The following is a 23,641-nucleotide window of genomic DNA, read 5'->3' as shown; positions in this document are numbered from 1 at the left end:
TGCAGAGAGATTTGGACAGGCTGAGTGAGTGGGCGAGGATATGGCAAATGGAGTATAACGTTGAGAAATGCGAGGTTATACACTTTGGAGGAAATAATAACAAATGGGATTACTATCTCAATGGAAACAAATTAAAACATGCTACCGTGCAAAGGGACCTGGGGGTCCTTGTGCATGAGACGCAAAAGCCCAGTCTGCAGGTACAACAGGTGATCAAGAAGGCAAATGGGATGTTGGCCTATATTGCGAGGGGGATAGAATATAAAAGCAGGGATGTCTTGATGCACCTGTACAGGGCATTGGTGAGGCCGCAGCTGGAATACTGTGTGCAGTATTGGTCCCCTTATATGAGGAAGGATATATTGGCATTGGAGGGAGTGCAGAGAAGGTTCACCAGGTTGATACCGGAGATGAGGGGTTTGGATTATGAGGAGAGGCTGAGGAGATTGGGTTTGTACTCGTTGGAGTTTAGAAGGATGAGGGGGGATCTTATGGAGACTTATAAGATAATGCGGGGGCTGGATAGGGTGGAGGCGGAGAGATTCTTTCCACTTAGTAAGGAAGTTAAAACTCGAGGACACAGCCTCAAAATAAAGGGGGGTCGGTTTAAGACAGAGTTGAGGAGGAACTTCTTCTCCCAGAGGGTGGTGAATCTCTGGAATTCTCTGCCCACTGAGGTGGTGGAGGCTACCTCGCTGAATATGTTTAAAGCGCGGATGGATGGATTCCTGATCGGTAAGGGAATTAAGGGTTATGGGGATCAGGCGGGTAAGTGGTACTGATCCACGTCAGATCAGCCATGATCTTATTGAATGGCGGGGCAGGCTCGAGGGGCTAGATGGCCTACTCCTGCTCCTATATCTTATGTTCTTATGCTGTGCATGTGTGTCTGCTTCATATTTCTCATGCTGCATCAGGCAAAAGAATCCTTGATTTTGTGTTTTTCTTCATTGTTCAATTAGATTATGGCTGCTCTGTCCCTCAACTTCATTTACTGCCTTGGTTCCATATTGCTTATACCATTGTTTAACGAAAATGGTATAATGGAATAGATGGTTTCCTCCCAAGTTTTTGTATGTTTTTATATCTGAGTCAGAGAGAAAAAAGTGGAGAAACAAAGAGTTAAATCTCCTGATTTTGTGGCCATTCCTAAACTGTCCATCAAAACCGCTCAGTTGAATTACTGCCTTATAAACTTTCTATATTTGCGCAACTGTGCTAATCGCAGGGAAGTGTGTATATGTATATGCCACTACTGAACTGAGCATTCCACAAGGAAATAAAACCTCACGTTCTTGCTCCAGTGGGGCCACGGGGTTGCTCAATCCTTTTGGAATGCTGAACTTGTGCTGTCTGCTGTGTGGTTCTCATATGCTGTGTTCATTAAGAAATTCCTAAAAAGTGCGATTATCAGTTTCAGCAACTTCTATGGTCAACTGAAATCTGTTGATTGTAAGATCTGTATTGAAAATCAATAAGAATACAAAAATTCTATCCCTTTCTTTTAAATTGCTCTTTGGTTGCAACCTATTGTGCTTACTCATTGTGTGGTACTTGTTGTTTGATTGGTAGAACATACTGATAGACATATGACCCACATAGGATAGTGTTGTTGATTTGCCAACCAAGGATTTTTCCTGATTCAGACTCAGCAGTACATAATTAAATGAGATGTCGCTCCGATTGCCAGCTCAATGGAATGATCATGGGATGAGCAAGGAGAGATGAATGTTCTTGTTTAATTGGATATGATTGCATAATGCTGTTTAGCAATAGAACACAAGCAATTGTTTCCCACATAGTGCTGATTTCACTCATGTAAATGGAGGGAGTCTGGAAGCTGTGCCCAGGTGCTTCCCACTGACAGGAAGGGAAAATCAGAGCCGGATCTGCTATCAAGCTACTCTTCCACATTTTCTGGTGACTGGCTATGGAGGGGTAGGAGCCTAGTACTAGATTCTCAGTTCCCCTCAAGCACTGGAGACAAGGAGGAGGAGAATGAAGCAGCAACATAATGTTCATACATGTTCATTCCAGTGACATGGTTTTCAGAGAAGTCTGAATTGAGCAGATTGAAGTGTTTGTCAGTGAGTTACAGATCACCCTCTTTGGAGGATTAAAAACAATCGTCAGTTGCAACCAAAGTGAAATGAGCAAAGAAATAGAAAATACATACAATATCCTGAGAAAGCAAAAAATAGATTAATGTTTTGAGTGTAGACTCGTTATCAGCAGAGAAAGAGTATGGGATTACAGCAAATTATTGGCATTGCTTTGTGATGTTGTGCCCATTATTCCCCACAGGGTGAGTTTCCAGATTTCTGCTCTAAATCTTTGGAGAAACAGCAAGCAGAAAGCTGATGTTTTGTTCACCCTGTCCTCCTTTGTCACAAAGGCAGAGGGAAGTTTAAAGGGCAAGCTATCCAGAACCACTCTTGCCAGAGATCTGCAAGCTGGACCTGAGTGGTATGAAGTGAAAAGGGAAGCAAATTCAATGGGGCAGTGAGGGAGGAATAAATACCTGTGAAACCAAAAACTGATCATTCGGCAGACCTAACATTTTGGAGCAGAGTGTTGAACATCAGGATAAGGCCAACAGAACCATATTCTGATGGGCACTTTTGACTAGAAGCATGTTTTTCAATAAGTAGAAATATTGATACAGAAGTTTAACTCGGGCAGATGGAGCTTCAAACTAACACCTCGACCAACAGTACAGCACCCTCTCAGTATTACAGTGACGAACGGCCTAGCTTATGTACTCAAGTATCTGCAATAGGACTGGAATTCACAACCTTCTGACTCCGAGGTGAGCGTGTTACACTGAGCAAAGTCCGACAGAGTCAAAGACAAAGTGGTGTAACAAAAGCTGAATGTCAGTCTGGTATTTTCAAAGAGTTTTGTGAATGCAGCCAGGTCCAACAAAGAACACAGTAATTAGGAACAGGAGGAGGCTATTCAGCCCCTTGAGCCGACTCTGCAAATTGAGAAGACTATTGCTTATCTGATTGTGGTCTCAACTCCATGTTCCTGCCTGCCTGTTGTAACTCTTGATTCCCTTGTCGATCACAATCAGCCTAAGTCTGCCTTGAATATATTCAAAGACCCAGCTTCCATTGGGGAAGAGGATTCCACAGCATAATGGACCTCCGAGAAAGAAATTCTTCTCATTTCAGTTTGAAATGGGAGATCCTAAATTTTTAAACTATGCTTCCTCATTCTACATTCCCCCATAAAAGGAACCATCCTCTCAGCATCCACCCTATCAAATCCCCAAAGGAACTTGTATATTTCAATAAGATCGTCTTTCATTCTTCTAAATCCTGTTTGAGTGTTTGCTATGTAAAGAAATCTAATTTTGGTGGAGGGACACTGGTCTAAGAGGTGTTATTTCAAGAGTATAGGCTAAATTGCTCAATCTCTCTTCATAAGGCAAACCTCTCATCTCTGGAATCAATCTAATGAATCTCCTCTGAACTCCCTTTAATGCCACAACATCCCTCCTCAAATAAGGGGGCCAAAACTACACAGTACTCCACACGTGGTCTCACCAATGCCTTGTGTAGTTGCAGCAACACTTCCTTACTTTCATACTCTATTCCTGTATAAATGCCAAAATTCCATTTGATTTCCTTATTACCTGCTGTACCTGCATAGCAGTTTTATACAACTAATACACAAAGATATCCAGATCCATCTGCATCCCAAAGTCTTAGTTAAACTCCATCTGCCACATTTTGGCCCATTCACCTATCTATTTCCTCACTGCAACTTATTATCCCACCTATTTTAGTGTCATCTGCAAATTTGACTATAGTACCTTCTATTCCTGTATCCAAGTCCTTAATGTATATTGTAAATAGTTGGGGCTTCGAGGACCAAACCTTGTGGCACACCCTGGCTTATTTTTATTCATTCGTGGGACATGGGTGTTGCTGGCTGGCCAGCATTTATTACCCATCCCTAGTTGCCCTTGGAGGGCAGTTGCGGGTCAACCACATTGCAGTGGCTCTGGAGTCACATGTAGGCCAGACCAGGTAAGCACATTTCCTTTCCTGAAGGACATTAGTAAATCAGATGGGTTTTTCCGACAATTGACAATGGTCATCATTAGATTCTTAATTCCAGATATTTTTTATTGAATTCAAATTCCACCATCTGCTGTGGCCCATTTGTTCCGACTCTGCCTTCTATCAGTTAGCCAGTCTTCTATTCAAACTAATAAATTACTTCTAACTCCATGTGATCTTACCATGTGTATTAGCCTTCTACTCCGCACCTTATCAAAAACCTGCCTGAAGTCTAGATATACTGCATCTACAGGATCCCCATTTATTCCTGGTACTGAACCAGCTTGGATCCTCCAGTTTGAGATGAGGCTGCTGCCATAACCTGAAGGACCATAACATGAAGGTTTCTTCTTGTTCATCTGTGTAGAAAAGGATTGTGGGGCCTAGAATCTTTCTACCTGCTACTTTTTGTCAGCTTTGGGGTTCAGAGGCCCATGAGCCCTGGCCATCTTGATGCTGCAGGCTGAGAGATTGGCTCTCATTCTCCTTAAATACAAGTATTAGCCGAGAGGCGGTTAGAGCCTAAGGCAATGACCCGAAACTGAAAACAGCTCAGATGCTGGGTACTTGAAACAGAAAACCAGCTGTAATGTTTTCAGTGACTTAATGATGCATTTAATAGAATAAATATGATTTTATTATTTTGCACTCATCTTTATTGCAAAAATGTGAGAAAAAATTGCAAGTGGTTTCTGACAGCAATAGCTGTAAACTGTGTTACTCTAGGGATAACTCAATGACTGGATAATAAATGGATTGGGACCATGAATTGCAAAATTTGTTCTACATTTTTAAAACAATCCTGGCTTTTGGACAAATCTCTCAACCCTCTGTGGTATTTCAGCTTATGATAATTCTATCCCAGCAACTTTACACGCCATTCTTCAAATTAAAGTGAAAGCAATTTTAATCCCAACACCCATGAGCTCTTTGCAACTTCACAGCAGACGCATAAGAATGGGAAACCCAGACGTGAACTTTGACGAAGGATCATCCAGACTTGAAACATTAGCTCTGTTCTCTCCCCACAGACACTGTCAAACCTATTGAGATTTTCCAGCATTTTCTTTTTTGTGACATGAGTCCGTTACTGGTCCATGGAAAACAGATTCAAAAGTATAAATTATAGAAACCAGATCACAAGACACGGGGCTTCCAGAATCCAAATCAGTTATACTGAAGGTGGTGACATTAAGGATTGTTAAATTATCAGAGGTGCCTTCTTTCAGTTAGGGTGTTAAACTAAAGCCCATCTACCTTTTCAGGGTAGGCATCAAAAACCCAATAGCATTATTTTGAAGAAGAAAGGAGAGTTCTCCAGTGTCCTGGCCAATTTTGTTGACATCACTAAGGAAGATGATCTGGCCATTACCACAGTGCTGTTCTTGGGAGCTGGTGTATACAATTGGCTGTCACGCTTCCTACATTACAGTAACACACTTCAAAAGTATCTCACTGGTTCAAAAGCTCTTTGGGATGTCTTGAAGTTGTGAAAGGTACCATATAAATGCAAGTCTTTCCTAATAAGTCTTCCATTACTGATGGGATGTGATTTCCTGAGCAAGCTATCAATTGTAATGGCTGTCAATCTGCAAAAATAGAGATCTGGAAACAATTGCTTTCAGGCATTAGCATTTTTCCACGAAAAGGAAATATTTTTAGACGGTTTACAGCCTAGTTGTCAAATGCTACCGATGAGATATGCTGCTATTCCCTGACACATCAGTCTCCTGATCAGTCATATCAAGCTGCCAACACATGATTTTACTGGACAGTAAAATACACCATGCTCCTGTTGTGACTTTCTTTCTCACAATCCTCCACACCGGAGCTCACATTTAATGTTGGTGTGCTGCAACATAGCATAATGCAAGGACTGACTGATATCTTCTATCCTGGTTGGAATGAGAGTTCAGAATCTTCTGAATTATCATGAAAACTATAAATGCTTAAAATGATGTTGCATCAATTAAAAATAAATCTAAAATAACTGATGATTTTCAGAATTTAGTGTGTTCCAAAATGTCCTTAAGTATACTATTAGGCATGAATAATAACAACCTGTTTCTGCAGTTAGTTCAGTGGGTATGACATTCTGGGCAGAGACCCAAGATGTGTATAGCCCGAGGTTAGAAAGAGAGACTGCACTGTTATGATATCCAACACAGAACTCTACAATTTCAAAAACAGCAGTGATCACTTTCATAATGTTCAATATTTAACTACATGATAGTATAACCTGGGGTAGAACAATGGTATATTTCACAATTTGAACTGGATATTTGAGCTTTTTACCCTGTGTGCTTCTTTGGAAAGTAAACTGAGAAACCACTTGGTAAGATGAGGTCAGATACAAATTGTTAAGTAGCTTTATTTCATAGTGAGTGAACTTAGAAGGCAATAGTTTTGATCACTTACTTCAATCAGCACAACTTGTCTTCACATAATACAGAATAATGAACACAACACTTCCACAAATCGCTGGGTCACGTTCCATGACTAATGGGTGGAATCTTCCCGTCCTGTCTGCCTTGGGAATCGTCGCAGGAGGAAAAGGACCATGCAAAAGGTCGTTGACCTCGGGCAGGATTTTCCAGTCTTGGGGCGAGTGCGACCGAAAATCCCACCCAATATCACCAATCTATTATTTTAAAATTCATTTGTGGGACATGGGTGTCGCTGGCCAGCATTTATTGTCCAAGGGCAGTTGAGAGTCAACCACATTGCTGTGGCTCCGGAATCACATGTAGACCAGACCAGATAAGGACGGCAGATTTCCTTCCCTAATGGACATTATTTTCTTCCCTAAAGGATATTATTCTCCTGCATTCTAGCTTTCCTTCAGCCTTTCTAGCAGATTGGGCTATTTCCATTTGGTTTTAGAAGAATACTCAGATAAGTAGTTCCTGATACAAGTAAACCAGAGTGCTAGTAATCCTGACTACATTATGTACACATGAAGGGCTCCCTGATTGGACAAGCCATTACTGCCTTCAGCTGGGAGTTCGTAATCTAAGAGGTCCATATCGTGGGCATCGTTAAAGTCATCACAACTCTCTAAAGTTTAGAAGAATCAGAGGAAAGCAAATTGATATATGTAAGATGATAAAATGTATTGACAAAGTAGATGGACAGCAGATGCTTCCCCTCGTGGGACAATCTAGAACAAGAGGTCATTGTTTTAGGATAGGATTTCAAACAGACGAGGAGAAACTACATCTCTCAAAGGGTGGTGAACCTGTGGAATTCACACTCCAGAATGTGGTGGATGGTAGGACATTGAATAAATTTGAGGAGATAGACAGATTTTTAATTAGTAACGGGTTGAAAGGTTATGGGGAATGGGAAGGAAAGTGGAGTTGAGGCTGTGGCGAGATCAGCCATGATCGTATTGAAGGTGGAGCAGGCTCAAGGGGCTGAATTGCCTACTCCTGCTCTTAGCTCTTATGTTCTTAGTTTGTTTATGGCTGCTCCAGAAGTAAGTATTCTACAACACTTGCACCCACCTCAGAAAACTCTGGAAATCCTCGAGGAACAGAAAGGGACAGAGACTAGCATTGCGATTATCTGCCTCTTCTTCCGCTGCTTCTCACCTGAGGAATAAGCATAATCTTCCAGAAAATTTTAACATTTTTGCCATCAAATGTGCTCCCAATCAATGGTCATTTGACAGCAAATGTTCTAATTTGGAATGAGTTCTTCATGCAGTCAGCAGCATCTTGCCATCTTTGATATCAAGTGTGATCAAAGGCGCTTGAAGGTATCAAAGTAAGCACTCAAAAGGCATTAATTGCACAGGAAGGCATCAAAGATACTTAGAGGTATCAAGTGCGCTTATTCAGATCAAATGTGATCAAATTGATAAATAAAAGGAAATAAATTACTTTTAAAAATATCTGAATTTAAGTTTTTTCATTTAGTCCAAAGTAATTTTTCCCTGCTTGCGAGCAAAAAACCCAGATCTCCATTAGTTCTTCAGTCATTTGATTAATTACTGTCCTGGGAAGAAAACGTGGGACGCGGGGCAGTCAGCATTGGTCTGTGTCCCTGGTGCCTCTCATTCCCACACCTGCTCCCAATCTCCTATCACTGTTCTCTGATGCTCCTCCACCTTCCACCCCCCAACCCTCGTCCAACCTTCTACCCCTGGTCCCCGATCTCCTGCCGGCATCACCATCCACCATCTCCTTTTGGTAGCCCAGTCCACACACACAGTCTCAAGGCTATACACCATGTCTCTGCATAAATCCAAATCCCTTACTCTTGACATTGCTGGTCCACAATGTCTAGAAAGCTGCAGCAGATTGGGGAAGAAACTTGCAGCAATCCAGGGGTGGAATGTTAGTGGGTGTGGTTAGGGGAATGGTGGGAGAGATGGCTGCTGCAGTCCAGGGGTGGTGGTAGGGGTGTGCTGAACTAATATGTTATGAAGGGAAACATAGAACAACTTGTCAGAGCATATATGTTAAAACAGTATCTGCTTTTTCTACAGTTAGCTGAGTTGTAGGATGTTTGAAACTATAGAAACTCAAAAATATGGAGAATAAACTCTACGATCATTTTTGCACACATACAAGCATACATGTTAGGAACAGGAGTTGACCTTGTGGCTCCTCAAGCCTGTTCCACCATACAGTGAGAACATGGCTGATCTGATTGTGGCCTCAACTCCACATTCCACTTACCCCCAATAATCTTTGATGCCTTGTTAGTCAAGAATGTATCAACCTCTGCCTTAAAAATATTCATTGATATTGCCTCCACCATTCATTCTCTAGAACAGAGAGTGTTCCAAAGATGCACAACCGTTTAGAGAAAACATTTCTTCTTATGTCTGGTAGCACAGTGGTTAGCACTGCCAGGGACCTGGTTTCAATTCCCGGCTTGGGTCACTGTGCAGAGTTTGCACATTCTCCCTGTGTCTGCGTGGGTTTCCTCCGGGTGATTTGGTTTCCTCCCACATTCTGAAAGATGTGCTGGTTAGGTTTATTGGCCATGCTAAATTCTCCTTCAGTGTACCCGAACAGGCGCCGGAGTGTGGTGACTGGGGGATTTTCACAATAACTTCATTGCAGTATTAATGTTAGCCTACTTGTGACACGAATAAATAAATAAACGGGAGGCCCCATATTTCTAAACCATGACCCCTGCTTCTAATCTCTTCACAGGGGGAATTGTCATTTCAGCATCCACTCATTCAAATTCCTCAGGATCTTGTATTTCAATAAGGTCACTCCTCAATCTACTAAGCCCCAATGGATACAGGCTCAGCTTATTCAACCTTTCTTTCCAAGATAATTCCTCCAACCCCCACCCCCAATTCCCCCAGTCTTCAGCATCGGTTGAGTGAACCATTTGATTTGATTTGATTTATTATTGTCACATGTATTAACATACAGTGTAAAGTATTGTTTTTTGCACGTTATACAGACAAAGCATACCGTTTGTAGAGAAGGAAACGAGAGAATGCAGAATGTAGTGTTACAGTCATAGTTAGGGTGTAGAGAAAGATCAACTTAATGCAAGGAAGTCCATTCAAAAGTCTGACAGCAGCAGGGAAGAAGCTGAGTCGGTTGGTACATGACCTCAGACTTTGGTATCTTTTTCCCGAAGGAAGAAGGTGGAAGAGGAGAATGTTTAGGGTGTGCAGGGTCCTTAATTATGCTGGCTGCTTTGCCGAGGCAGCAGGAAGTGCAGACAGAGTCAATGGTGGGAGGCAGGTTTGCGTGATGGATTGGGCTACATTCACAACCTTTTGTAGTTCCTTGCCGTCTTGGGCAGAGCAGGAACCATACCAAGCTGTGATACAATCAGAAACAATGCTTTCTATGGTGCATCTGTAAAAGTTGGTGAACGTCGTAGCTGACATGCCAAATTTCCTTAGTCTTCTGAGAAAGTAGAGGCGTTGGTGGGCTTTGGTGTCGGCATGGGGGGACCAGGACAAGTTGTTGGTGAACTGGATGCCTAAAAACTTGAAGCTCTCGACCCTTTCTACTTTGTCCCCATTGATGTAGTCAGGGGCATGTTCTCCTTTACGCTTCCTGAAGTCGAGGACAATCTTGTTTTGTTGACATTGAGGGAGGGATTATTGTTGCCGCACCAGTTCACCAGATTCTCTATCTCATTCCTGTTCTCTGTCTCGTCATTGTTTGAGATCTTTGAAATGTTCTTTGAAATGCTTCTAATGCATTTATATCCTTCCTTGATTAAGGAGACCAAAACTGTACATGGTGCTCTGGATATGGTCTCACCAATGCCCTGTACAAATGTAACAAAACATGTTTTGCCAAATGGCTTCTGGAGCTCTAAGTTCAGCTCGTCTCCAGGTTCCCCTTTATCCTCACTGCTTGATACTTCTTCAAAACTCCCTTTCCCTAAACCACGTTAACTCTGCTTGATTGCATTGAAGTTTTCTAAATGCGCTGCTATAAACTCCTTAATAATAGATTCCAGCAATTTTTCTACAACAGATGTTGAGCTAACTGGTGTGTTATTTCCTGCTTTTGGTTTCTTTCCTTGACTAGAGGTGTTATGTTTACTATTTCGGAATATGATGGGACTTTTGGGAATTTTGGAAAATGAAAACCACTGCATCCACTATCTCAACAGCCACTTCTTTTAAGACCTTGGAATGATGTCCAGCAGAACTAGGGGACATGTCAGCTTTTAGTTGTAAGAATTTTCTCAGTATCCTTTCCCTGATGATTGTAATTGTTTTAAGTGCCTCTCTCCCTTTCACCTCTTGATTCATAATTATTCCTGGGATGTTATTTGTATCCTCTGCAGTGAAGACAGATGCAAATTATCTGTTCATTGTTACCTTATTTTCAATTAATTCCCTATTCTCACTCTTTATAGGACCAACACTTTGTATTTTTTCCTTTTTAAATACCTGTGGAAACTTTTTCTATCTATTTATATTTCTGGCTCGCTGTCAATCATACTCTAAACTCTCCCTCCTTATTAATCGTCTTTGCTGGTCTTTATATTCTGTCCAATCTTCTGACCTACCTCTCATCTTTGCAGAATTATATGCTTTTTCTTTCAGTTTGGTACTATATTTAACTTATTTAGTTAGCCACGAATGATGTGTCCTCCCCTTGTAGTCTTTCCTTCTCACTGCAATGTATCTTTTCTGAGTATTCTGAAATACCTCCTTAAATGTTTGCCACTAAAACTCTATGGGCCTATCCCTTAACTTAATTTCCCAGTTCACTTTAGCTATCTCTGTCTTCATTCTCTCATAATTGCCCTTTTTTAAGTTTAAAGACTAGTCTTAGATCCACCCCTCGCTCCTCCATACTGAATATGAAATTCAATCCTAGTATGATCATGGCTACCCAGGAGCACCTTCACTATGAAGTCATTCATTAATTCTGTCTTGTTGCTCATTGCCAGATCTGGTATCACCTGCTTATTTGGATGGTGCTAAAACATGCTGCTCTCAGAAACTGGCAAAAACACCAGGCTCCTTTTCCAACCTGATTTGTCCAATCTATATGTAAATTGTAATCATCATAAAATGATTTTTTGCTTTACGTTTTTCACAAGCTCCCACTATTTCAACCTGTATAGCCTGTCCTACAGTGTGATTGCTTTAAGGGGCCTATAATCTGCTTCCACAAGTGATTTGCTATCTTTACAATTTCTCATCTGTGAGCAAACTGATTCTACATCTTGATCTGCAGAATTGCAGTCATCTCCTCATTTCTGGTACCAACGTCATTTTAATTAAGAGCCACAGTGGTGCGGTTAAGAGTGCGTGAGTGAGGGGTGGGGCTAAGAGAATGTGTGTGAACGAGAGGTGATGTTAAAAGAGCGTGCGTGAGGGAGGGGTGGGGTTAAGAGAGAGTGCATGAGCTAGGGGTGGGGTTAAGAGAGATTGAACGAGGGATGGGGTTAAGAGCATGCATGAGAGAGGGGTAGAATTAACAGAGCATATGTGAGAGAAGGGTGGGGTCAAGAGCGCACGTGAGAGAGGGGTGGGCCTAAGAGCGGCGCGCGAGAGAGGGGTGGACCTAAGAGCACGCGCGGGAGAGAGGGGTGGGCCTAAGAGCGTGCGCGAGAGAGGGGTGGGCCTAAGAGCATGCGCGCGAGAGAGGGGTGGGCCTAAGAGCACGCGCGCGAGAGAGGGGTGGGCCTAAGAGCGGCGCGCGAGAGAGGGGTGGGCCTAAGAGCACGCGCGGGAGAGAGGGGTGGGCCTAAGAGCACGCGCGCGAGAGAGGGGTGGGCCTAAGAGCACGCGCGGGAGAGAGGGGTGGGCCTAAGAGCGTGCGCGAGAGAAGGGTGGGCCTAAGAGCGCGCGCGCTGGCACAAGGGGCGGGCCTCAGAGCGCGCACGCCAGAGCAAGGGATGTAGGGAAAAGGGGATGTGTGAGCTACGGTGGGGAGGAGAATGGGGGGGAGAGTGCCTGAACGAGGGGTGGGGGAAAAGAGCATGTATAGGGGCCTGAGCTTTGGCCTTCAGGCCCCCTGCGGTTGGGGGCTGAAAACGATGCTGAGCACAGGTTCTCATCTGTCACTTTCTCTGCGATTGTTCAAAGTCTGTCATTAGCTATGGGAGCAATTTGAGATATTTAATTAAGAGCATCACATAAGAATAGCAGCACAAAAGAGGCAATCTAATTACCCAAATCTATTGGATACACTCAATCAGTAACTTGCAGACAATAATTGGCTAATATTCAAATCTTCAAAGAACAGGCCAGCATTCTTGTCGTCCTGTTGAATTTCCAGCAAATTGGTTTTTGTTACACATTGTAAATTACACATGGTTGCACTTTTGCCTTTAAATCAGGAGATTTGGGTTCAAGGCTCATTCCAGCACATAATTTGCACTGCATTTCATTGTCATACTGAGGGAGTGCTGCAATGGTTGTTTGCAGGAGAAGTTAGTTCAATGTCTTGTCTGACTGACAGGGTAAATGTAAAAGAAAATTTCCTTGGCACTATATGTGGTATTTTTGCCAACTTTCTTCGCAACACCATTTAACCAACGCCACCAAAATTTGATTAGTTGGACTGTTTTCAGCCCAGCTTTACTTATAAAGATCATAATACACAGGCTAAACATAGACTCACTACTTGAAAAGTGTTGATTGACTGATTTCTCAGTCTCACAAGACCATGAAATAATAAGAACATAAGAACTAGGAGCAGGAGTAGGCCATCTGGCCCCTCGAGCCTGCTCCGCCATTCAATCAGATCATGGCTGATCTTTTGTGGACTCAGCTCCACTTACCTGCCCGCTCACCATAACCCTTAATTCCTTTACTGTTCAAAAATTTATCTATCCTTGCCTTAAAAACATTCAATGAGGTAGCCTCAACTGCTTCACTGGGCAGGGAATTCCACAGATTCACAACCCTTTGTGTGAAGAGGTTCCTCCTCAATTCACTCCTAAATCTGCTTCCCCTTATTTTGAGGCTATGCCCCCTAGTTCTAGTTTCACCCGCCAGTGGAAACAACTTCCCTGCCTCTATCTTATCTATTCCCTTCATAATCTTATATGTTTCTAGAAGATCTCCCCTCATTCTTCTGAATTCCAATGAGCATAGCCCCAGTCTACTCAGTCTCTCCTCATAAGCCAACCCTCTCAACTCCAGAATCAACCTAGTGAATCTCCTCTGCACCCCCCAGTGCCAGTATATCCTTTCTCAAGTAAGGAGACCAAAACTGTACACAGTACTCCAGGTGTGGCCTCACCAGCACCTTATAGAGCTGCAACATAACTTCGCTGTTTTTAAACTCCATCCCTCTCGCAATGAACGACAAAATTCCATTTTCCTTCTTAATTACCTGCTGCATCTGCAAACCAACTCCTTGAGATTCCTGCACAAGGACACCCAGCTCCCTCTGCACAGCAGCATGCTGCAATTTTTTACCATTTAAATAATAGTCCATTTTGCTGTTATTCCTACCAAAATGGATGACCTCACATTTACCAACATTGTACTCCATCTGCCAGACCCTCACCCACTCACTTAGATTATCTATATCCCTTTGCAGACTTTCAGCGTCCTCTGCACATTTTGCTCTTCCACCTATCTTAGTGTCATCTGCGAATTTTGACACACTACACTTGGTCCCCAACTCCAAATCATCTATGTAAATCGTAAACAATTGCGATCCCAACACTGATCCCTGAGGCACACCACTAGTCACTGATCACCAATCAGAAAAACACCCATTTACCCCCACTCTTTGCTTTCTATTAGTTAACCAATCCTCTATCCATGCTAATACATTACCCGTAACACTGTGCACCTTTATCTTATGTAGCAGTCTTTGGTGCGGCACCTTGTCAAATGCCTTCTGGAAATCCAGATACACCACATCCACAGGTTCCCCATTGTCCACTGCACATGTAATGTTCTCAAAGAATTTCACCAAATTTGTCAAACATGACCTGCCCTTCATGAACCCATGCTGCATCTTACCAATGGGACAATTTATATCCAGATGTCTCGCTATTTCTTCCTTGATGATAGATTTAAGAGTTTTCCTTGCTACAGAAGTTAAGCTAACCGGCCTATAGTTACCTGCCTTTTGTCTACCTCCTTTTTTAAACAATGGCATCACATTTGCTGTTTTCCAATCTGCGGGAACCACCCCAAAGTCTAGCGAATTTTGGTAAATTATCACTAGTGCATTTGCTATTTCCCCCGCCATCTCTTTTAGTATCCTGGGATGTATTCCATCAGGACCAGGAGACTTGTCTACCTTTAGCCCCATTAACTTGCCCAATACTATTACTTTCATGATAATGAAAGTTTCTAGGTTCTCACCTGCCATAGCCTTCCTGTCATAAATTTTTGGCATGTTATTTGTGTCTTCCACTGTGAAGACCGACACACAAAACCTGTTCAATGCCTCAGCCATTTCCTCATTTCCAGTTATTACATTCCCCTTCTCGTCCTCTAAAGGACCAACGTTTACTTTAGCCACTCTTTTTTGTTTTATATATTTGTAGAAACTTTTTATATCTTTTTATATTCTGAGCTAGTTTACTCTCATAATCCATCTTACCTTTCTTTATAGCTTTTTTCTTGGCTTTCTGCTGACCTTTAAAAATTTCCCAATCTTCTAGTTTCCCCCTAATCTTTGCCACTTTGTATGCATTTTCTTTCAATTTGATACCCTCCTTTATTTCCTTAGATATCCATGGCTGATTATCTCTTTTTCTACAGTCCTTCCTTATCACTTGTATATAATTTTGCTGAGCACTGTGAAAGATCACTTTGAAAGTCCTCCACTGTTCCTCAATTGTCCCACCATAAGGTTTTTGCTCCCAGTCGACCTTAGCCAACTCCTCCCTCATCCCTTTATAGTCTCCTTTGTTCAAGCACAAGACACTGGTATTGGATTTTATCTTCTCTCGCACCATCTGTATTTTAAATTCAATCATACTGTGATTGCTTCTTCCGAGAGGATCCCTAACTGCAAGATCATTAATTATTCCCTCTCATTACACAGGACGAGATCTAGGATAGCTTACTTCCTTGTCCGTTCCATTACATACTGTTCAAGGAAGCTATCGCGGATACATTCTATGAACTCCTCCTCAAGGCTGCCTTGACCGACCTGGTTTGACCAATTGATATGTAGATTAAAATCTCCCATGATAATTGCTGTACCAATTTTACATGCATCAATTATTTCTTTGTTTATTTCTCGCCCCACCATGATGTCATTATTTGGTTGCCCAAAGACTACGCCTATCAGTGACTTTTTCTCCTTACTATTTCTAATTTCCATCCAAATGGATTCACCCTTTTTTTCCCCATAGAACCTATATCATCTCACACTATCGCCCTGATATCAATGTTTGACACTGGAGTATTTTGCGTTGCTGATCAGGCAACCAAGCTCTCGTATTATCTGGAATTGCTTCAAGAAATCAGTCCCTCAACACAGACATAGCACATTAAATCAATTACATTCTCCCCATCTTTTTTTATTCTTTCATAGGATATAAAGATCATTGGTAAGGGCAGCATTTATTGCTCATCCTAATTGCTGTTAAGACAATGGTTGGTAAACCACCTTCTTGAACCACTGCAGTCCATCTGGTGTTAGGTACACCCACAGTATTGTCAGGGAGTTCCAAGATTTTGGCCCGGTGACAGTGAAGGAATGGTGATCTAGTTCGAAGCTCGGACGGTGATCACTTGGAGATGGCTTGGTGGTTGTGTTCCCGTTTGCTGTCCTTGTTCTTCTAGATAGTGTATTTGTAAGGTGCTGTTGAAAGAACCTTAGTGAGTTCCTGCAGTGCATCTTGTAGGTGGTACACACTGCTGCCATTGTGCATCGGCAATGGACGGAGTGAATGCTTAAGGTGGTAGATGGAGTGCCAATCAAGCAGGCTGCTTTGTCCTGGATTGTATTGTTGGAGCTTTACTTGTGCACACAAGTAGAGAGTATTCCATCATACACCTGACTTATGCCTTGTAGGTGGTGGACAGGTTTTGAGGAGCCAAGAGGTGAGGAGATGCTGAAGAGATTCTTTCTGTGCCAGTTCAACTGAATTACTTCTCCACATCCTTTACCTCTACCTTGAATTTGCAGCTTAAACTACCATTGTTCAAATCAGTTAATATTTTTAAATTTCCATTTCAGTTAATTTTAATGGAATATGTTTTTCCATCCAAGATGAACTAGTTTGGCAATGTCATGCTGACCAATTGTCATCTCAAAATGATTTCTCAGAATCATCTCCAGAAGTACCAACTTCTTTAGTCCGTAGTGTTGTGAATACTACTACAGAAGACTTAGTTGAATCTGAGTTGCTTGATGATTGTCACTTAGCATAGCAGCAAAGACACAATGATGTAGAATTAGTTCTAAGAGAAGAAATGTCTACTTAAATTCTAGGTCATAATTCTAGAGTAAAAGACAGCCAAATTCCAGAACGTTGTGTTCAACTAAAGAGGAATAGATGTCTTCCTGATCAATTTTTCTAAAGACTGTGTACAATGATTAATGGTGCACATTATGGTGTCTAGAGTGCTATTGATCTTATTTAAAACATCACCGTAATTTGTCATAACCATAGACGTAAAGGGAGAGGGATGTTATATATTTAAGTGGTTGCATGACTGCTTTAAGAGCAGGTCACATGAATTGATGTCATTTAGAGTGTTTCTGAGGTTCCTGATTCTGGTTTCAGTTTGTACTCTGTGCAGTGCAGAGAACATCCCTTTCGACAAATCTGTTGTGTATTACTTTGTGTGTGCAAAACACATCTTTTTCTTTTTGTTCAAAACCTACAACCCCGAACATAGTTAGGACATTACAGGCACACTCTGCAGCCAAGCTGATAGAGAAAGTGAATGTTGAAGGTGCTGGATGACATGCCAATCGAGCCGATCACTTTGTCCTAAATGATGTTGAGTACCTTTCCATGTGTGAATGCAGCTGCATTCATACATGGAAATGGAGAATCACACTCCTAACCTCTGCTTCCTAGGTGCTGGACAGGCTTGGGGAAATGGGATATGAGTGACTCAATGCAGAATTCACAACGTATGACTAGAAACAAAACAATGAACGGAAGCCAATACTCTAATGCCAGATTAAGAATGTTGTATTTGTTCAATCCAATATTCTCACTTGATTCTCATCCCTTTTTCTCCCAGAACTTGAAATTCGCCAACGCAAAGGATCCATTGCTCCTGGCGTAGTCCTACTCACCATTGAAGATCCAGAGACTCGTGTGGGTAGTGGTGGTGCCACCCTCAATGCATTGCTGATAGCCGCAGAACATCTCAGTGCCAAGGCTGGATATACGGTATGCACAGTTACTTTTGTGGTGATGGCAGGTTTACAAACTTATGGAATTGCAGAATCTTACAACACCATTTATACAAGTTCTTTGAAAAGCAATCCAATTAGTCTGACTCCACCTACCTTTCCTCATAAACATGACAATTTTCCGTTAAAAATTTATATCCAATCTTTTTTGAATCAGTGTTTCCACCACACTATCCGGCTCTGCATTCTAGATTGGGAAAACAAATTCTGTTCACCTCCCACCTGGTTCTTTTGCCAATTATCTTGCATCTCTGTCCTTTGGTTACCAAACTTCCTCCTGGTGGAAACATTTTCTCCTTATTTGCTCTATCAAAACTCCTGTGTAATTTTGAACACTGTTATGAAACTGCTTCCCCAGTAGCCCAGTGTTTAATGCATTGAACAATGTGGTATTAAGCTGCATAAACCAGATCTCAGCCTCAACTCCTGGTCTGTTGTAAATGAGCTGATCTTGGCCAGAGTGTCAGTTGTGGTACTATGGTTGGCCTCAGTACTTTTGGATTAGTGAAAGGATAAATTAAGAAAGAAAGACTTGCATTGATACAGAATCTTTCGAGACTTCAGAATGTCCCAAAGCACTTTCCAAATATAGTCACCATTGTAATGAAGCAAACAAAGGACCCAACTTGAGGCTGCCCCCACTCCCCAGAGCAAAAATTGCATGTGACGGGGTGTTTTATATTGAGGTTGTTCTGCTGAGTTGGGAATTTTATAGCTCAAGCTGCCCGTCTTGGTAGAGAAAATCCAGACCATAGTCACAGAAATTCATTGCCACGTAGGAGATAAAATGTAATTAAAGGTTAAGCCCACCCAGCATTAAATTTTCCTTTCAAGATGACACATTGTGCACTTCAAACAGGAAACAATTATTAGAGATTTTAAGGCCTTGCTAGCAACTTGAGTATTGAAATATTAATTTGCAACCACATCACCATCAGGAATGTTGTAATTAAATTTCCAGAGCTTTCAGAGGGACCAAATTTCTGCGCATCATCAACAATTCTCACTGATTTAATTAATTTTTCTGTGTATGTCTTCCGGTCTTTACAAAATGTTACGGTGAATAGGTGCCTGTAAAATAGTTCTTTAAATACTGCAAAACAGAAGAGCTATTTTAAATGGATATGAATGAAATTGTGCAATCTCCATGGGCTCTCTTTAATTGCTTTGAGAAATAAATGAGACTCTACAATGCCAGCAATTTCATAACACAGATTGTTACCACAGATTCTCCCACATCATTTTCCACCTCCAGAAGCTCATAGATCCAATTCCACACTTTGTCCCAGCCACATATATTAGAACATGCGAACTTGATACCATGAAGAAAATACACAACCAAATATACTCTCAAACAGAGCACAGAAAGAATCAAATGGTAGCGCAAAAGAAAATCACACTAGTAGTTTGGCAAAACATATATTTAATCTGGTATAACCAAGCCTATATGTGTTCTCACCCAATAGCCACATGTGCACTCTTCCTCTAGGAAGGGTGGCACAGTGGTTAGCACTGCTGCCTCACAGCTCCAGGGATCTGAGTTCAATTCCAGCCTTAGGTGACAATGTGCACATTCTCCCTATATCTGCGTGGGTTTCCTCTGGGTGCTCCAGTTTCCTCTCAAAGTCCAAAGATGTGCAGGTTAAGTGGATTGGCCACGCTAGATTCCTCCTTAGTGTCTCAAGATGTGCAGGTTGGATGGATTAGTCATGGGGAATGAGTGGGATTAATGGAGATAGGACTGGGGAGAGGGCCTAGGTAAGATACTCTGGCTGAGTGTCAGTGCAGACTCGATGGGACGAATTGCCTCTTCTGCACTGGAGGGATTCTATGATCACTGGATTATTATTGGAAGTGGGAAGCTAATTTAATTAATGTCAGCAGTGACTAAGTGGAATGTTCTTGCCTGTCTTCCTGGTGGCCTGGCCAATATTTATTCCTCAATCAACATCACTGATACAGTTTATCCGATCATTATCTCATTATTATTTACAGAAGCCTGGTTTGCTTACGGAAGCAGATTAGAGGCAGCCACAGGATCAGGAGAGTGCTGAAGTGGACTGGTAGAAGGCCTGCCTTGGTTCTCTGGGATTTTTCCCAGACGTCTTAAAAGCTATCAGGCATCCTCACCCTCTTAAACCCTGTAAACCCCTCCTCGTGCTCTTCATGCCCCCTCATACCACGCCAGCCCTTCCATAGCTGCTCACCCATGATCAAATATGGCAGATCTCAGGAGCCATGTGGAACTGAAAAATAAACTTTCGACAGTCTAATAGAGCTCATGCAGACTTGATCCAGAAGAAAAACCTATTAAAAAATCATGAAATCTATTCCAAGATTTTAATCCCCTAAGTGGTCAACATGTTATAAAAGCAACCAAACTTCTATTCAGCAAATATATCAAAGACAGCTAATCTTTTAATAGCCTCTTTGAACTGTCAATAGTGATGTGAATTGAGCACCCTCAGCTGAGATAACTGCTTTTGGAGCTTTTGAAATTCAGCTAAACATTCATATTGATGTCTGCTGTAATAATAGTACTTGTGAAATGTCAGCAGTGAACTCTATTGAAACTACAGAAACGAATGCTAATATTCTTTTCTAAACTACACCAAATAGCCTGTCAATCAAAATAATCCAGCACAGTGTGTTGTTTTTTTCTAAACATAAAAAGAACAAGTTTCAATTGTTCATTAACCAACTAAGGATTTAACTAACTTCAGATCATGACTCAAACAGACCTTTTCAGCCTTTCAGGGGCATTTACATTACTCCATAAATTCGTGCCATACTATGGGTTTAGAAAGAACAATGAACACAGGGTCTACTTGAATTCAGCACTAATTTTAAATCGTCCTGCTGTGTTCAGATTCCCTGCTGTGTGATTCACATCCCATGCCTTCCTCCATTGGCAAAAATTGGATCTGTTGGAAATGGGGGCAGAACATCTGCCTCTGTGTCCCACCTGCCATTTTTAAAGTTCTCCAACATTGCAAAAATATGTCCCTATATCTCAGCTTTTACCATTTATTTAATTTCCTTCCACTTCAATGTGCTGAGCAACTGCTGTAATAGGCCTTAGCAAGCCTGGGATGTGGAGGCAGAAGAAATTGAGTCTGAGAGCCTGCTTATGACCTATACCAATTAAGCAGGGCTACCAGTATTGGTATACATTCTTGTTAGCAGGGATTTTTCTACAGTGTTTCCAGTCACAGCACGGACCTTCTTTCCTTTGAAACAGAAACTAGACCGTGGCATTGAATGTTCAAGAGTTCATGAAGTAGGCAAAGAATTAGGCTTGGTTGTGGTGGTTTTCTTGGTAGAATAGCCCAGTGATACTCGCTTTCATGCCTAAAGAATGGCTCGTTCAACAGCATTGCAAAGAGCTTCCAAGGTCTCTGAGTTCTGCAAAAGTCAATACTGGAATTAGGGGGAAAAGGAGGAATAATTAGGGGAAAAAAAGGCTCATGAAAAATAACACCAGAATCCCAGTATGTTAACACTAGCAAATAATCGGATTTTGATATGTCTGTTGTCAGAAGGAGGACATTCTTCATCTAACTTTCTGTTGAATCACCAGTTGTAAACGATGCCACACTGAACATCAAGACTGATCACTGAGGTTTAAAATAAAACGAAATATAATCTAGACCTTGGAACATGAAATATTAAAGAGTATGTTTTTAAAGATTTGTTTTGAAATGTGTTCAAAAAACCTGTATCAGCTGCATAGAATTATAACCTTTCATAGTGTCAGAAAATGTATTGTCAAGGCAGCCCAAGGTGATGACAAGGTTACTGTTCATACTGCAGTAATGTTTTTAAAACTGTTTCTCTTCCTGTGATTTCCTCCTCTTATCTATATTCCTTTCATTCATGTCAGGGTGCAATTTCACGAATTCTCACTCAGATGCATGCATGTGGATGGTCAGTGCAGCCAAGTCTAATGATTTATTCTCTTACACACTGCTCAATAATCCGCAGTCGCCCACTCTGCACATTCTGGATTCCCTACCCTGGGAAAAGAGGCTAATTGTGACACCAAATTCACCGCTTAACAAAGGCTGCTAACTCGACATAGATTATGAATCAAAGTGAAACTTCCTGATGTGTGATTAGCAATTTTAAAACTCGTGCCAATCTCCGGTGGCACTGATGTTGATAAATTGGTAAACATGGGAATTCTCCAACCTCGCCTGTGGCTTGGACTCTCCAATCCGGGTGCAGCAAATGGAGTTTTGACTTGAGTGTTAAATTCTCCATTCTCGCTGGTAGCAATGGTGGGGCCAATGAGTTCGGAGAATCTCAGCCTCTGTTTTTTCTTGCCTGCATGATCCTTTTTGTTGCTGTTTTTCCACCTATTTCTTTTCTGTTTTTGTCTCCTTAACAGTCAGCAAAGTAAAAAGGTCTTGCCACTATGTGGCACTTCGGCACAAATCACTCAAAGCACTCTCTGAGGGTGTTCACACTTCAACACCACCCTAAACTTGCTAAAATTTCTGATGTGAAAAATGCTGTTTAGTATAAAATAAAACAATCAAAAATACATTAATTCACTCACTCCGTGTATTGAATATCTTTTTAGAGAGGATGTTCGGCTCTCAAAAAATGAAGTTATTTTGTTCACCTATATTTTTCAGTTGAGAAGGTAAATGGCAACAGCTGTGAGAGATATAATTACTAACACCTTTGAGTAACAGAGAGAAACGGGCATAACAGATCTGACAAAGGGTCATCTAGACGCGAAATGTTGACTGTATTCTCTCCCCACAGATGCTGTCAGATCTGCTGAGATTTTCTAGCATTTTCTGTTTTTTGTCTCCGATTCCAGCATCCGCAGTATTTTGCTTTTAATTTGTTATAACAGTCTTGCCTCATTCTAATTGGATATAACTTTTTGAATTTTTAATGCTTCACTGTTCCTCATCTCATCTTTAATCCTGTATCCAATTACTTTTGGGCAATATGTGAGGAAGTGCCATCCTGTGGTCAGATTGTACAATTACTGGTGATGATTTAGACTGCAAAGTAAATTATAAACATATACATGGAAATTTATAATTGGCAAATGTAACACAAAAACATAATAAAAATGTAATAGCAGGAAATTACCACACTCTGAAGTTTAAAAAATATAAGATTAATCTGTGAGTGCTGCTTGGCTGAGTGAGAGTGTTTTTGGAGTTGGGTGGAAACGGGGAGTTCGATGAAACAGGCAGCAGAGGCTACAAGGGCGAGTGCTGATTGGTAAATAGTGGGTCAGATCGGTAAGCCTTCCCATTTTTAGCATTTTTTATAGTTTGAAAATACAGATGATGCTTCATAATCAGTAAGGGCTGGAATTGGTTGGCCGAGGGCAAGGAAAGAAGGGCTTAATTAGTGCTAAATTAAATGACTATTTATTTTGACGTGATTAATTAACACTGGAAATGTCGATCAGCAGGATGCAGTGCTCTAACTTGGTCTATTGCCTAACTCCCTGAATTCCTGAATGGTGCATCCCTCATCCCTTTTTCTACCTATGTCATTGTCCATGATAGTCTGTGAAATCCGCTTCCAGACGCTTCCAGAATTTTGGATAGCCACATCTTCAGGAAGTGCATCCAGTGGCAGCTTCTCACAGACTGCGTGGTTTGGTTGGAGCAGTAGCTGGATGCACTTAGGAGCATGCAAGTGGCGAAAAGTGTCATAGACAGGAGTTACAGAGACATGGTCACACCCAAGGTGCGGGCAGATAGATGGGTGACCGTTAGAAAGGCA

At 41.6% G+C, this 23,641-nt stretch overlaps 1 protein-coding gene across 1 annotated transcript in view; it reads left to right on the top strand.

The window, feature by feature from the left end:
* Nucleotides 1-23,641, top strand: part of fcsk (fucose kinase) — a 376,256-nt gene that overhangs the window by 131,353 nt on the left and 221,262 nt on the right. Inside the window, exon 3 of the mRNA XM_078211155.1 lies at nucleotides 17,707-17,858. Coding sequence (XP_078067281.1) covers nucleotides 17,707-17,858 — 152 coding nt within the window. The remainder of the gene's footprint in view (nucleotides 1-17,706; nucleotides 17,859-23,641) is intronic.

The sequence above is a fragment of the Mustelus asterias genome, chromosome 4, assembly GCF_964213995.1.
Source record: "Mustelus asterias chromosome 4, sMusAst1.hap1.1, whole genome shotgun sequence".
NCBI lineage: Eukaryota > Metazoa > Chordata > Chondrichthyes > Carcharhiniformes > Triakidae > Mustelus > Mustelus asterias.
Note: the sequence above shows the minus strand (reverse complement) of the source record. Positions and strands in the feature narration are given on the sequence as shown.